Source organism: Lissotriton vulgaris, chromosome 7 (assembly GCF_964263255.1).
Source record: "Lissotriton vulgaris chromosome 7, aLisVul1.2, whole genome shotgun sequence".
Taxonomy (NCBI): Eukaryota; Metazoa; Chordata; class Amphibia; order Caudata; family Salamandridae; genus Lissotriton; species Lissotriton vulgaris.
Window position 1 is genome coordinate 1478191307 of NC_141695.1, and position 16948 is coordinate 1478208254.

General features: G+C 41.8%; 1 protein-coding gene across 3 annotated transcripts in view; it reads left to right on the forward strand.

The window, feature by feature from the left end:
• NCOA6 (nuclear receptor coactivator 6) overlaps nucleotides 1-5488 on the forward strand; it is a 444043-nt gene extending 438555 nt beyond the window's left edge. For 2 of the 3 annotated variants that reach the window (XM_086932279.1, XM_086932280.1), the window contains exon 14: nucleotides 4945-5484. In XM_086932279.1, coding sequence (XP_086788405.1) covers nucleotides 4945-4991 — 47 coding nt within the window. In that variant the 3' untranslated portion in view covers nucleotides 4992-5484. Of the gene's footprint in view, nucleotides 1-4944 lie in introns of all 3 variants that reach the window. The other variant, XM_086932282.1, reaches the window with a different exon arrangement.
• The last annotated feature ends 11460 nt before the right edge of the window (nucleotides 5489-16948 follow it).

Here is a 16948-nt window from a genome sequence, read left to right on the forward strand (position 1 = left end):
AGCGACAGGAGATTGGGAGGATCAAATCATCCTGTCTCAAGCAGCATTGACCTCCATACAGTGGTGGACTCTCCCTCGGAATGTCCTGCAGGGAGTCCCTTTTCAGCAACCTCTTCCTTCGCTGTCTGTGGTAACGGACGCATCTCTAGAAGGCTGGGGTGCTCACATGGGTCATCTTCAGATTCAAGGTCATTGGTCGACCAACCTCCAGACATACCACATCAACATGCTGGAGCTTCGAGCAGTTCATCTGGCGCTCAAAGCGTTCCTTCCAGCAATAAAAACGGACAAAATCCTGGTTCAGACGGACAACACTACAACTATGTTCTATCTGAACAAACAGGGAGGAACTCGATCTCGCCCTCTGTCTCTGGAGGCCCAGACAATCTGGCACTGGCTTCTGGCTCGGGAACTGTCGGTGGTGGCAGTGCACCTCCCAGGCGAGCTAAACACAAAAGCAGACGCGCTCAGCAGGCACTTCGAAGATCAGCCAGACTGGGTGCTAAACTACGAAGTAGTCGAAGAACTCTTCCGTTGCTGGGGTCGTCCAGACATAGACTTATTTGCGGACGACGAAAACGCCAAATGCCACGCCTTCGCGTCCAGGTTCCACCGGCCAGGGACGCAAGGGAACGCTCTCCTGCTGGAGTGGACAGGAATGTTCGCCTATGCGTTTCCTCCTCTGGCACTGATTCCGAAGGTGGTGGCCAAGCTCATCAGATCGAGCATGGACATGATCCTGATTGCTCCGGATTGGCCGCGACAATGGTGGTATCCAGACCTGTTACATCTGTCGCTGTGTCCACACAGACGCCTGCCGTGCAGGCCAGACCTGTTGAGCAAAATGAACGGGAGGATCCTGCATCCCAACCTCCCGTCGCTGAACCTGACTGCATGGCTCCTGAGGTCTTGCAATATGGACACTTAAATCTGCCTCCGGAATGTATGCATATTTTAAGAGAGGCAAAAAGACCTTCCACAAGGGCGTCTTATGCGTTCAAGTGGAAAAGATTTTTCATTTGGTGTAAGGACCATGGCTTTGATCCCACCAAAGGACAAGAAGAGGTAGTCCTTCCATACCTCCTTTACTTGGCTACATCAGGGTTGAAATACGCTTCTATTAGGGTTCATCTATCCGCCATAGTAGCGTACAGGAAATCACCTACACAAACATCGTGTTTTCAAGTCCCAGTGGTTAAGGATTTCCTTCAGGGGTTAAAGAAGGTCTACCCCCCTGTGAGAAATCCTTCTCCTCCCTGGGAGTTGAACCTGGTTCTCTCCAGGCTGATGTCTACACCGTTTGAACCTATACACAAGGCCTCCTTGCAGCATTTCACTTGGAAGGCGGCCTTCTTGGTGGCAATAACCTCTGCGCGCAGGGTTAGCGAGATACAAGCACTCTGCACCAAGGAACCTTACACTGTGTTTCACCACAACAGAGTGGTAATGAGGGCTCATCCATCTTTCCTTCCAAAGGTGGTCTCGGATTTTCATATAAATCAAACGATTACCCTTCCTTCGTTCTTTCCTAACCCATCGACCCCAGCTGAGAGGTCGTTGCACTCGTTGGATCTTAAACGGGTACTAAAGTTTTACCTAGAAAAGACGAAGGACACCAGAAAGACAGACCAACTCTTTGTCAATTATGGTTCTATGAGGACGGGGTTTGCAGCAGCCAAAAGATCCATCTCCAGATGGATTGTCTCCTGTATCAGGCTAGCATACCAGCTGGCTGGCAAACTTTTGTTACAATCACCCAAAGCTCATTCCACTAGAGGGAAAGCAGCCACAATAGCGTTTTTACATGACATTCATATGTCAGAAATATGCAAGGCTGCAACATGGAAATCAGTCCATACCTTTACAAGGCATTATTGCCTAGAGTCTGATTCCAGAGCGGAGTCTCAAGTAGGGCAAGCCTCCTTGAGAAACCTATTTGGGTAGAATAAGGCCTACTTTTTGGGCCCACGAATATGAATGTTATCTGTTGATTCCTTTGCCCGCAGGGATGAGGTGAGGCTCGCTACTCTATTCTAATGCTTATGACTATTGATGAGGATCCCCTGGAAGAGAAGGATTAGTTACTTACCTGTAATCCTAGTTCTCTTCCAGGGGTATCCTCATCAAAGTCATAAGCAACCCTCCCGCCTCCCCGGGCAAAGGACTTTGTTTATTAAGTAGATGTTTTAACCTGTTATTACCATGGTTTGGTTTTCAGTCTCCGAAAAGAACAACTGACCTAACTGTAACCCCTGAGGCATGATGGGAAGCTAGGGGCAGAGGTGCCTTAAAGGCACGACGTCAGTTTTAGTACATACAGCTACAAGTTAGCGTTTCAGTCTTTTTAGACTGGGTATTTGCAATGCAGCCTGGGAGCTGTATATGCTTACAGTGTGTTATAAGAATTTCTACTGTTTTCTAAGCATTAAAACAGTTTCTAAACAAGCATTGGTGTTGTTTCTCATGTTTCTAATGCAAATACACATGTATGGTGGAAATTCTTCACAGCATATTCCAGCTCTACTATTTTATTTGGCTGCAATTGCTTATTTTTATATATATATATATGTATATATATATGTCTATATATATGTGGGGCACATATAATATATTGTTTCCGGGGTCCCGCGCATGGGCGGGAATATTCTAATGCTTATGACTTTGATGAGGATACCCCTGGAAGAGAACTAGGATTACAGGTAAGTAACTAATCCTTCTTCAACATTGCCTGCAGTTGGCTCATTTAAAATAAGTTTACTTCACCAAATCGACTACTTGCAGGCTTTATTTTCTCCCAAGGGAGAAATGTCATGTTAGAAGTCTTTTGCATCTGACCTGAGAAGGAAATCTTACAGAATAATTTGCCCCTAACGCTTTTTTTTTAAACTGTTGGGGGATTGATGTTTAAGCAGAAAGATTTCTACATTATAATGATTTGCATTCTCCCACGACACTGATGGAAATCCAATACCTGAAAAGGAGGGCTATGGCTTAACTTGCCAGATATTTAATATGTTTTTTTGATAGCACAGAGTATGCTAAACTTAGCCCAACTTTTAAGGTGACCAGACACTTTAGAGGCAAAGAATGAAGTAGAAATTTCACTTATCTCAATAAATGGTGTGTGATACCTGCTTTTTTTAGATCTTCAAATAACAGGTGCCTGATAATCTTTGGATTGCAACAAAGGAATAACTACTAGTGATGTGAGAAAATCCTAATTCTTTTATTAAAAAGACTGTATAAATGGCTTTGTGTGTGTGTGTGTGTGTTTCACCTCGTCTGTGAACTCTCGTGTGGGTGCTTCTCGCAGGTGGTGCGCCCGCAACTATTATTGCTCCATTCTTCACGCAATTCCACAGGCACCAAGAAAAGTACTCTCGGGGGAGAGTCCAAACGATTTTATTGTGGGCTCACGATAACCAGGCGCGTTTCGGCAGTTGCCTTTCTCGATGGTGATGCGGCGTGCACGAAACTGCCCTCTTTTATGTCTATTACTTTACTTGACATGGAGAACGTTTGCAACCGAGATTGGCAGACATATTGGAATGTGCAAATTCATTACAACAATACTTCTCAAATGGACAACATACATTTATATTATCCTTGTTCTCAATATAACATCCAAATCCATTGTCTATTACTAAGTCCCCTTAGGTCCACAAATAGTTCCATGGTTATAGACAACATCGTCAGGCGAGCCTACGAGAACTACAATTCCCAGGCTACTCGCCTGACCGAAAAGCAAAGCTCACGTTTGTACATCAAGCCCTCTAATGGGCCATCACTTCTAGTGCTTTTTCTGCTTTTCTTATCTAGCCCTGTATGGGCTTAAATTGTGGCAAAACCTGAGTACACATAACCACAATAAAGTGCCTTCCCCATATCAACCAAAAACATTCTACCATTTTAATTCTAATTATACTAAAACCCCACAAAAACGAAAAAGACTAAACAGTTTATGCTATCTTCATAGTTTCAAAATTTGCAAAATGCAAAAGTTCATCAATCTCAGATTCAAAGACATAAATAACATTTCATGAAAATTCATATTTTAGGCAAACACTTACAGCGTTGATTTTCTTGACTTGCAGACCAATGCACAATCTTAAAATCCTTGGTACCACTCTGTATCAGAATAACCAGTTTTTTTGCAACGCACTACTAAGAATGTCATTGCCCATACAAATGTCAACGACGTCCCACGTTTCAAGGAGAGAAAGAAGCAATAATGAATGATACTGTATTGCCAATCTATTTGTAATTTGTAGAAAAAGCAACGACAATTTACCCAAATTGATCATTGTGATTTTTTTCAGTTGCAGATTTATTGCTAAAGGGTGTTTTTGTAGCTTTATTGTGAATCATAAAATCCCTATTTAAATCTAATGTAGCCCATCCCCTCCTCGGCAACCTGTGAATTCATAGTTATGTTGTATTTTTATGAATAAAGGTTCTGCTTTTGGTAATGTATTGTTGCCAACAGTTTTCGTTTTTATCGAACTATGTCCCACTTAACTATTCATAACGGTGCTTCGAAGATCTTCATGTGTTACTGCTGTAGGACACATTAGTCTCTGCTTCTCTGACTTTATGCAACGTGAAATGTTGTGCTGTATTGAGCTATAGAATACACAAATCTAAGATACTTAAACCTGAACTGTTACATCAGAGATTACGTTTTTTATCTTTTTATTATTGCAGAAGAGTAGATTGTGAAAAAACGTCATTTCTAATGCTAAAGCTGTTTACCATAAATAAGTGTGCATGAAATTCAAAGATAAAGCTGTCTAAGATCGAAATGAAGTGGCTTAATCGTGGCAATATCTACAACATTTATTTGCATGCCTTTCCAGATAGTGCTGCTTTTAAATTACAAGATGCTAAGTATTCTATTGTATGATCTACTTCAGCATTTAACAGTCTTTTATTTTAAAATTGCAGAAACCTCTCTCAGCCCAACCCAAGCCAAGAGAAGGAAATTGAAGTAGACGGCGAGCAGACTAAAGCATTGTAAATGTGTGAATTTTAAACAGCAATTTTTTTGAGCTGTGGTATATATATATTTTCTTTTTTAAACAAATCTGTAAATTAGACATTTTAAAAAAAAACTATATTCCCCACAATGTGCAACGGTATTTTGTAATGAGGTAGTTCTGGTTATCTTGTTCAGACTGGTAATGCGAAATGAAGTTCGAAAATTCCAAATTGAATATACATTTCTGAATTTGTACTCTTTTTTTTCAAAAATATGAGATAAGTGTCTTTTAATTAGGTGTACAAATTGTGTATTGTGCTGTGCTTTTTAAGTACTGTATATGAATGTCCATAAACAGAGGGGGTATTCAGCGTACCCCACCTTTTTGAAATGTAAATAGTTTTATTCTATAGTATTGGTTGTAGAAATGGACCATTGTAAGAAAATTCGATTTTAAGTTTTGTATAATGATGCATTTCTAATGCTCAAAATAAATGTTGTTCTCTAAAAGAGACTGGTCTGTTATTTTTCAAAGAACTTTGTTTCTCCAGCATGGTATCCCTTATAGTTAAAGTGTGTCCTGCCATCATGGGATGCTTCAGAAGTAATATTTTATTCTTAATTTTTAATGTCATGTGGTCACCATTTGAGAATGCTTTATTTCAATAGAAACACCATTCCCTAGGTGGGGTGCTTCATTCATCACATGAAGTCTCTGAACACTGGGCTATTTTACAACACATGTAAAAAGAACAATCGATGGACAGAATGCAGAACAATGTCATACATCTTACAACACAAGCACCGAGTTGTAGATTTAACTGAAGCAAGTACCTAACTCCAAAAGTGAGGCTCATACAATAAAAAAGGAAGGACTCTTATTAAAAATGTATTGTTTCATAGATATTGTCCAAAAACATATATATCTTAAAATAGCAATACACATAAAAAATACTTTTGGTTAATAATAGTTCCCCTGTTTGAATTGCACAGAAAATTACCAAGGCCAATGCTATTTACATATTTGTCATTGATCTCCACAAATCTAACACCTGGTGTTGATTATATATTTAACTTTACAGAACGAAGTTAGAGCAGACTTAAATGTTTTAAAAAACAGATGCAATCTAGGAATAAATGAACATTAGTCAATTTTATTGTAAGTTACGTGCATATATCATTGTTTATTAACATTCGTACTACCAGCATTGTGCCACCCAGGATTTATACAAATATGTTTCATAATTACATCACAAAGGGTTTGTGAACAGCTCTGATAGAAAATGTATTCACTTGAACCTAACTGTTTTCTCATCAGTACTATTAAGAGTTTAGCATGTAACTACAATAAATCTCCATGCTTACATTTCATTAACATACCTTTGCAAAGTATCTTCTTCCTAAGGGGATGTGTTGAATGTTGTAGAACTAAAACTATCATCTAAAATATTCATTGTTAGGTTCAATAAAAATATAGACAATTTACTCTCATAAAATTTGAAGCAGTAAATCTGTACTGACGAGTTTATTTAAAAAAAATATTTATTACCGAAGAGTTTTTATAGTAATTAACGTTACAATCAAATTCCACAAATTTGTTCCATGTTCAAACTGTAAGCCTTGAAGCACCTAAAGCTTTATATGTGGCTCACTGGTTAGAGGCGGCAGACCCGAGAGCAGAGGACGGCCCGGGACCAGGGTTCGATTCCCGGCACGGCAGGTTTCTGGACCAGGGTCAGCGGACTCGATAATTCTCTCACCTCGGTGCCCACTCTGATCAGCAATCACACTCGGCAACTCTGGGCATTAGCTTGCCTCATCTTCACTAACGGCCCCACCAGACCGCCGGGGATGCCTGGTCTCACCCTGGAGATACCCAATAGGGACCATCTCTCAGGGAAGCCAGGAAGGGTTTCGCAGCGGTCGAAGCGCCTTGGGACCCTACGGGTAAGTAGTGCGCTATATAAATGCCAATACAATACATTTGAAAAGTCAATCTAGAGAATTCAAATTTGCCATCTAAATACAACATTTGCACGAGCATATAGTAACAGGGGAATCATTTTCCACTTTACTGCCCTTAAAAAGGGGATTACCAAAAAATCACCACAGAGCTTGTGAAATGTTATTAATCCTGCCTAGATGCATAATGCTTCTGTCTGGATTGTTTGCTGATAAACAGCCCAGGTCATTTTCTCTTTAAAATTTATAGCTAAGGGCCTTATTACAAATTTGGCAGTGAGGCAGCGGGCTGTCACGAGAGGCACCCCTCTGCCACACCGCCAAAACCGTCGGCACACTGCCCGCCGGATTAAGAGTTGTAATCCTGGCAGGCGGTTCTGCTTTGGTGGTGCCTTTCAAAGACTCATATGTGAGCATTAGAAAGGCTGGAGTTCCAGATTATGTTTCTGCACAGCATGGAATTTGAAGTCCATGCCGTGCAGGAACAAGAGGTGCATAAATGCAAGGGGGCACACCATGTGCCCCCCCTACATGCAACCCCGGCAGGCCTTGAGGCAGTTTCTTCACTGCCACACTTTTGATCACGGGCTTACAGACATGAAAACTATGTCAGTGAAGAAACACATAATATGCTTGGCAGTACTGCTGCAGCACCACCAGCATATTGCGGCCTCACACAGCTGCAACACTGCTGAGGGATCATGGATCCCCGGCAGTTGCAGCGGTCCTTTGGCGGTGCAACCACCAAACTCGTAATAGGGCAGTCAGACCGGTGGTGCCTGCACCGCCACCACGACTATGACGGTCCATAGGACGGCAGTAGTCTTATTAACCCCCTAAATATTTATAGTGATAAACCATTTTCAGCTTCTTGTTATCTGGCCACCATGATAAAAGACAGGTTTATTTCTCCCACATCTAATTTCCTTCGTTTTCTCTGTGTTAACTGTTATTTAAATTTTCCGATAATAATCATGGAGAATCTCAACATTTTTCTGCAGACCCTTTGGCCTAATGTTTTACAGAGCTAGGTCATCAGCATACATTAAAAATACCACATTTCTTTTTTATTCTTTAGGGGTGGAAGAGGATGCATTTGCCATCACAGATTTATAAGGTAAACATACATATTTACGAAGGGGTTAGTAATTATTATTTCAAGCTCATTTGGATAGGGATATCATTTTTAGGTCTCCCTCTCATTGACAGATCTATTTGGACTCAGATTTTTGAATGAAGTAGTTATAAAATAGATAGGAATCCTAATGGAATCTGCCTAGATTTTAGTTTTGCCCAAGACCCAGGACCTTTGATCAGTCCTACCTGGATTACAGTGAAACGATAGGAGCTTGGGCCCTCCCCCATGCATAGTGCAATCTCTGAAGCACAGACGACGGCAAAGGAAAGAGGCTGCAACGGGCGATGAGGGACACACATCTCTGTGTCAATAAAGGAAACTCCACTAAGCACAAATTAAAGGACAGCTGGTCATGCGTGGAATGAGGCGGGCCAGCTGTCTAGAAAATCACAGTGAAAAGAAGTCCTGAAATGAGGAGGTAGTAGGGCCAGTTCTACAGTTGTATGGACAAGAGGTCCCATCCCCTGACGTAGATGAGGGGCATCCACAACAATTGAAGCACCAAATCCAATCTTAGTTGCATAAAATGCCAGACTTGCCTTTTCTAAAGAGGCCCTCTACATGCTTCTAAGCCAGTCCTAGGGTGGAGGTGTTCAACATGGTGTGACCTATTCAAACCATAGTTGAGCCAACACGTTATGCTGCTTCAGTTTAGATTCATGGTGGATGCAAATAAGGGGGAGGAGGAAGTCTGGTAAAGCCATAGAGCAGAACAGAACCTGAAGAGGCAAGGACAAGGATACCATTTAAAAGTTTGTTTTTAAAAACAAAACTTTTTGTAACCCATTTTTATGCTTCATGCAAATCAACATCTTTACAAACAATGCAGTAATAAAGATTAGAAAACCCTGACACCATGCCCCCAAACCCACCCCTAGCCCTGGGTTTCAATTTGATACCACCCTGCCACAATGGCTTCATAGTGGTAGTAACGAGGAAGGGAGGACATGGGGCAACCCTGTCCGGTGCCCCTAATTACCGGAAAGGTATCGCACACCATATGATGTACTCAAACCCTGGCCATCAGGCTTGTATATAGCAGTTTAATAATTGCCCTAAAGTTAGGCCCAAAGTTGAGCGTCTGAAGGAGAGCAAACAGTCCCAGTCTACAGACTCAAATGCTTTCTCCAGATCTGCCGTGAGTGCCAGCCCCATAGCCTGCCCACCAGAAGCCAATGTATTGTTCAGACATCTAATATTATGTTGAAGAGCCCTCCTCACTACAGAAGGGATCACCTTAACAAGTCTCTCTGCCAAGGACTTTGCTATTATCTCGGCTTCTATATAAAGTAGGGAGATGAGATCATACAGGGAGCAAATAAATCTCTAGCGGGCGCCCCACTTTTTGAATCACTATTTCTGCTGTGCACAGATCGGGAGGCAATAACTTGTCTCTCTCGCCTCGCAAATGACATCTGCAAGCGGGTCCACGAGTTTGTTTGCAGAAATTTGAAAGAATTCCACCAGAAATCAATTTGGGCCCAGCAAATTCCTAGATTACAATTGACTCAAACCAGTCAACAGCTCAGCCGCCATGAGGTCCTCCTCTGGAGACTCACTTTCCAAGTCTGTCAGTTTTCTAAGGGGAATATTAGCCACAAACTTCCTCTTGTCTGCTCTATTCCAAGCTCCTTTGCAAGCGTATATGTCAATATAATATTGGGCAAACCATTGGGCTATTGCTTTGCTTTCTTTGATTGGTGTAACATCTTGTGCAGAAATGCACATAATGGGGACCTGGAGTTGCAAATTGTGACATCGGTGGCGAAGTTCGGAACTCGCCTTGTCACCCCCCCCTTGGCCCCACCCTCTGGTATATACGACTCTGTGAGGCCACCCCATGGCTTCCTAGCCTTCTCTGTTACTGTTTGCTGCAATACTGTTGGAGTGAAGAGTAGGTCGTCTGCGCATCTAGCCGGTGTGAGGTCCTTGAGATATTGCGTCTCTAGTGACAGGATGCAGGTCTCCAACTCTGTTATTGTCTGTTGTTGTAGTCTACATATCATTCAAAAGCTTCTTAATGCTTCAGCACTGATCTGCTATGACTGCACAAAGTCATAGGTTGGGTCTCTGTGCGAGATAACTACTTCCTGCAGTACTACTTCGAAAAAGAATACATCTGAATCTCACCTGCCAGCTGAACCTTCGAACTTTGCAAATCTTTTATACTGAAAACTTGTTATGTTAGTAAATCTTGACAAGAAAAGATGGATTGATGGTGGGCAGACTGTTGTGGAAGGGGGATAGAAGGCACACTGCCAGGTGGCAATTTTGGGGAGAGGGCAAAAAGTGTGTGTTTTTTTTAAGAAAATTCAATAAAAATAGTTACTGAATCGGACATCCTTTTCTGAAATTAACTAATTGAGAACAAGTTTGGCAAATAGCTTTTAAACCATGCCTATTAAAGATATCTGCCTAAAATAGATAGGATCATCTTTAGTTCTCTTTTTTAAATAAAGGCATTATAATGGCATGCTTCCCTGATGGAGGTACTTTCCCTTCCATAAAATCCCTTTTTAAAGTAGGCATAGATGTTGTACCTACGATAAAGAATTAACCCCAAATATGGAACCTGGACGACAATTTGGACCAATTATAAAACATGAATATTTTTAATTGTAATATACCAGTTACATAATCACAGGGGATAACTAATTCATCAAGACAATCCAGAGTCTCATTTTCTTTATTTTGCCTTTTTGAGCTATGTTTTAGAAACCATAACAGTTCTTATTGTTTATGGTTTCCGTCATATTCTGCTAATTTGTATTCATAATATTTTTTTAATTCAAAATTAAAAGATTACCACACTAGATTATCCTTCCCTAGCTAAGGATAAATACACTTTATATATTTCTTTTCTAAATTTACAAAATGTGATTCGCTTTTCATTTTGTAATTTGTTACACTCCAAGTATGGTTTTTCTTTTTCTAATTTTCTAGGTTATAGTTTTTTATCAGATTGTAGGTAAAACATATTATCTTGCCAGCTGCAGTTTCTTGCTAAGGCAGTGTTTCTAGTGGATCAAATTCTGGAAAGACTCCAACCTGGATTTTTCCCAACATTATTCCATCCTTTTCCGAAAATGATGTCTTATGCAACGTGGGTATTCTCATAAACCGTTCTAGATATTGGAACAAATTGCAACATAAATTTCAAACTGGACTTGCAAGAAAAAGTGATCAGATTCTTCTTGTTCTTTGTTGTTAAAATACATTTAGTAAATAAATCTGATGAAGTAAATATATAATCTATTGCACATTTACATAGACCGTGCAGGCTTGTTTCTAAACCTTCCATTTACGAGGATCATCTTACATTCCGCTATGACTTCCCCTACAGTAATCGCTTGATTTAAGGTTTTATGAGGATGATACTTCCCTTCTGGGATTTTAACTGGGAGCCTGTTTCCTTCTTTTGCCTGCTGCCGGTGCCTGAGCCTGCAGGACTGCACAGAGCCAACCTGCTTTGCGGGAGGACGCCGCCAGAGACACCAATTTCGCACCAGGAGGCGCATTTAAACAGCCCAGGGCTCCCGCAGCGCAGGACGCAGGCGTGCCCTGGCCGCGCCGGGTCAAGGCTGGGCCTGTCCGAGACCGGATCAGGCTGGGCTGGGCCCTCCCTCTTTGTCTGTCATTTGGAATTTATACCACTTTCACTGGATATTTGGCGCTTGGAAGAACTATTTTGAGCTTTTCAAAAGGATTACCTACAGTGACTGGGGGAGTGGTGCAGGCAGGAAGGCAATTGCTTGTTTACATTTTATAGACATTGGCTGACGTTGAAATTTTGCTTATCGGCTGTAGGGCGCTTGTAAACATCAACATTTTGAACTTTTAGCTCCATGGTTCCCCGTAACATCTCGCTGTATAGACAGCTAACAAGTTGGAAACCTCTCCTGTTCCTTGGATATGAGACTCGCTATTCTGGGTTTTTGTATTGGGCATAATATGGGGAGGCACACGGCAACTCTAGCTGCTGGAAGGGACCAGGGAGGCACCACAGCTGCAGTGACAACTATGGACGCGTTCGTACAGCGAGCCGCGGCTGTGTTGGACAAGGAGATCGAGTTGGTGAATTGACACCTTTCTAGGTCGCCTGTTATTGTTTCTTCATTATTGCCCATAGATACTCAATCATCTGTGGCCAATGCTTTAATTGAATCCCTAGATAACTTAGGGTTGCAGGAGGATATGCAGGACTGTTCTGGGATAATTAGTCACCCAGTAGTTCAATAGCCACCCTTCTCGCCCGCTATTTTGGTTAACAATAAGAGGCCTGTCACAGCTTCCTTAAACAAGGGGCAGTCAGTAGTTACCGCCGGCAAGCATATGGGTAACTCAGATATTGCTGGTCCCAATGTGCAGGAGAGACTAACAGTTGCTGAGTCAGTTAGTTTAGGGTCCAGGACAAAAAGTAAGATACTAACAATGAGGGGAAAGGCGAAAAGATTAAGACCTAATCCAATTTCCCAAGCGACATCGGCCCCTCAAGCTTTGACCAAAGCAGATTTGACGGGTATATTAGACTCTTTCCAAGCTTCTACAAAGTCATTGTTGGACACTAAATTGAGTCAGCTAATTCAGAGGTTGACTCTGATTGAAAAGAGTCTATCCAAACTCAAATGTTGTGTACCATCAGGAGGGGTAGAGGCTATCCAAGACATCGGACTACCAACGGCTCAGCCAATTATGAACCGTCCCTTTTCAATTACCCCATCTCTAAACACCTGGGAACAATCTCAGCTATCAGGGGGCCAGACATCTGTCGGCCATCCTGTGTTAACCTTGGGTTCAAATCTGGGTCAAAAGGAATGGCACGACATGTGGGATCCAAGCACCTTGGAAAATCAATTACCTGGGGGGCAACTACAGAGGGGAGAGGAAGTGCCAACCCTTCTCCAGGGGTCTAAGGAGGACTTCACCCAACTAAAGAATGAAGTCCTACATTGGCAGTCAGGTAACACCACTTTAGGACTAAGGGTGGAGAGAAACATAATCATGGTTCGAAGGGTTCATTGGATTGGTAGTTCTCTAAAGTCCTTTAAGGGTGACTACGTTATTATACATTTTGACAGGCCCCGCATTGCAGAAAGGATCTTGGCCACAGACACGCTTCATGCCCCCTCTGGTTTCAAATCATCCATAATTGCTATGCCGCGTGGCTTCTTTTTATAAACCAGAGCTTGTGGGGTGGAATCTCACAAACCATGTTAGATGGGCCTCAGTTCACGGATTCGCGTCACCAAAAACATGTCTCGGAATACGTTTCCAACTTTTTCATGCATCCCAATCCACCAGAATCGGATGCTCCAAGGTCGACAGGATGCTGGACCACCTTTTTTGGAGTTGTCAAATCGATTCACTTCCTTGGTGGACATGGATGGCTGTGATTGACTTAACGGATCCCCCTTTAAGACTTCAGAGAAACTAGATGATAATCAGGAATCATTAGTGTCAAGCTCGGTGTCCTTGGGTGGATGTGATACAAACTTTATATCCTGGAACGTTGCAGGTCTAGCTGATAAATTCTCTGACCCGTTATGGATAGCATTTGTAAAGCATTTTAATGTAATATGTTTGCAAGAAACTTGGCTGACAGATTGTAGTTTATTTTTAGAAGGAAACAAGTCCTTTTTTGTTCCGGCTCCCCCCTCCTAGGCTGGTAGACCAAGTGGCGGTCTTGCAATTTATATTTCTTTAGCAGTGGATTGTAAGTTGCTGGTTTTGCCCACATCAAGCCTGTGTATACAGTCTTAGGTATTAAGCAAGGGGTTGAATAAAGTGGGCCTAATTAATTTTTATAACTCAACATCACGTCCCAACATCACCCTGTTGGGATAATTTATTAGGCAACACTGAAGTGGCACTCAAAAATCTCATGATTGTTGGGGATTTTAACATCCACCCATGTGGAGACCCTAGGGTCTTAAAATTAGCCGACCTGGGTTGTCCACGTGTAAGGGGAATTAATTTTGAACATTCTTCCCAGGGGGATTTTCTGAATGACCTTCTTCATAAATTTGATCTACTATCTCTTATATCTTTATGTGATCCCTGTAGTAGGGCCATGGTCCTGTCTTTCAAAGGGAGGGAGTGTGGTTTATTTTTTTATTTTATATTAATTTCATCACCCGTACAAGCACTATTTGGAGGTTTTACCATACAAGCAAGAGTTTATAGTGATCATAATCCTCTATGTGTTGAGTTTCTGGGACCTTTACTGTTTTCTAAAGGATGGTCTGGGCGGAGTAGGACTGTAATGCCAACAGATAGTAAAAGACGATTGAGGTGGACACAGATTGACCCAGACGTATTTCACGATTCAGTTATAGCCTCGGGAGTTAGCCCTGTGCATTGCCCCGTCTATACCTCCGGTGGAGGTTGTTGGTGCTTTCAAAACTATTTCTGTTAAAGTGGCTGATCTTTTATGTATCCTGGCCCGCAAATAATCGCTAAGACCCCCAGATGGTTCGATTCTTCTTGCACTCAGACTGCAAGAAAATTACATGTAGCTTTGAATAAGAGCTCAAGAAACCTTACAAAGGTCAGATTATGTAGAGAGATTATAAAATAGTACTGGCCAAATGTAAATCTGCCCTGAAGGAGGAGGCCTGGAGGCGTTTACTTAGGGCAAGCACATTGAGGAATAGCTCCAGATTTTGTAGCATAATTAACAGTCCCTTTCTGAATCAAGAGGAGGGCTGTGTAGTGGCCGCAAACATTACGGAGAAGTGGGTTTCCCATTTCGAAACTATGTTTAAAAGACCCCCAGAGTTAAACTGACTGTTTACTCGTGAGATAGACATCCCTGATTTGGTTTTTAGTTTGGAAGAGACTAAGGAGGGTATTGTCGGGCTGACGAGAAACAAAGCCCCGGAACCGGATGGTATCCCACCAGATCTTTTTAAATCCGATCTCAACTTTTGGGCTTCAGTTCTTTCTGCAGTAATTAATGCTGCCTCAAAGACTGGATGCCCAGAGTCCTGGGCAACCTCGACTCTAGTGCCTGTTTTCAGGAAAGGTGATAAAGATAGTACCCACTGTTATAGACCAATCTCTGTGCTGGATTCAGTGGTGAAGTTTGTGGGCCAAGTACTCTTAAATCAGCTGACTAGCTGGGCGGCGGAACATACCATCGTATCAGACGTTCAATATGGGTTCCGTCCAGGAAGGTCCACTGTAGCCCAGTGCTTTAATTTAACTATGATTCTTAATAAATATAGGATTGGCACAATTTATCTAGCATTTATGGATCCGTCTTCCATGTTTGATCGCATGAATAGGGCCAAACTATGGCAGTCCATGTTAGGTATAGGGGTGGATGGTAGTATTGTCTATTTTCTTGAGGACCTCCATTGCGCAACTAAGGCCCATGTCAGATTTTCACAAGACTTGAGAGTTTCAAGCAACTTCGATATAAAGAGAGGAGTACACCAAGGATGTATTTTAGCCCCCTTTTTATTTAATGTATATATTAATGACCTGGACAAAGTCTTATTGAGGACGGGGGTAGATTATCCGCAGGTGGGCTGCCGTGGCCTGCCAATGTTACTATATGTGGATGACGCAGTCCTAATTTCGAGGACCGCCAGGGCGTTGCAAACTTTACTCAATGGTTTCTCTACCTTTATGTCCAATCAGGATTTATCCATAAATGATTCCTAGTCTTACGTTGTGCGAGTGGGTCTTTGTCCAAAAAAAGACTTTGAATTCTAGGTGGGATCTGCTTTAGTGCCCCCTACTGATACTTTTTCATATTTGGGGTTTGTATTGGACAAGCAGATGAAATGGGGCCCTTTAAAACCAAGAAAGAAGGAAGATTTGGTGCGGGTGAACCCAGTCATTTTTAATTTTGCGTACAAATTGGGTAAGTGACTGATCGTGGCACTTTTAAAGATCTATCAGGCTAAGAGCATTGCAACGGCCTCTTACAGTAGTGAAATATGGGAGCATGTTTCTACAACTGACCTACAAGTAGTTGAGAATACATTCTTGAAACGCTTATTGGGCATCCCTCGTGGTACGTCCAATATAGTGGTGCATGAGGAACTGGGGGTGCCCTATTTAAATGATATATTGGCGCTCCGCCCGTTAATATTTTGGCTGAAGGTTTGGTTAAGCGGAGGATTAGGGCTAAGCCAACTGATATTAAGAGAATGTATGACTCTTGACCACACCCTTCATATTCCATGGCTTAGATACATCAGGAGCACCTTTGAAAGCCTAGGAAGAGTTGAACTGTTCCTCAACCCAGAACTGGTAACTAAAAAGGATGTGGAGTTGATACCAAAGTCTGTTAGTAGTTTTAAGATATTAGAGAGGGAAGAGCTGGAATTTAAGAAACATAGTGCCCGAAAAATGTTAATGTTGAAAACAACACCATCAGCCAAGCAATTTCTTCTGGGGTCTTTTAGTATTTATGAACGTTTTTTATTGACCAGGTTTCGCCTGGATATGTTTCATTTTATGTTGGCTGTGCCAAGGGGGAGTACACAAGGACAGCTGTTAGCACCCTGTGGCATCGACGATGAGTCTCCACAGGATTTGTTGCACTTTATATTATTTTGTAAATTTTATGAGGTCCCCGTAAAAGTTTTATTACCCCTATTTTAAAAAAGATGAATTGTAAGCAGGCTCACCCAGCTCTCATCTATTTACAACTGCTGCAGGAAGAATGTTTTATGTTTATTATAGGCTTCTTGCACTAGTCTAGGTTCCTTGTAATGTGATGACATATATATATATATATTAGTTTAGGCCTCATAGCCTCCCCATTTCTTACCCAACATTTTCTATTGGGGATTGAGGAAATAGGTATTTAAACTTTGTATTTTTTTCTGGATTGTTTTAGATTTTTGTAGAATTAA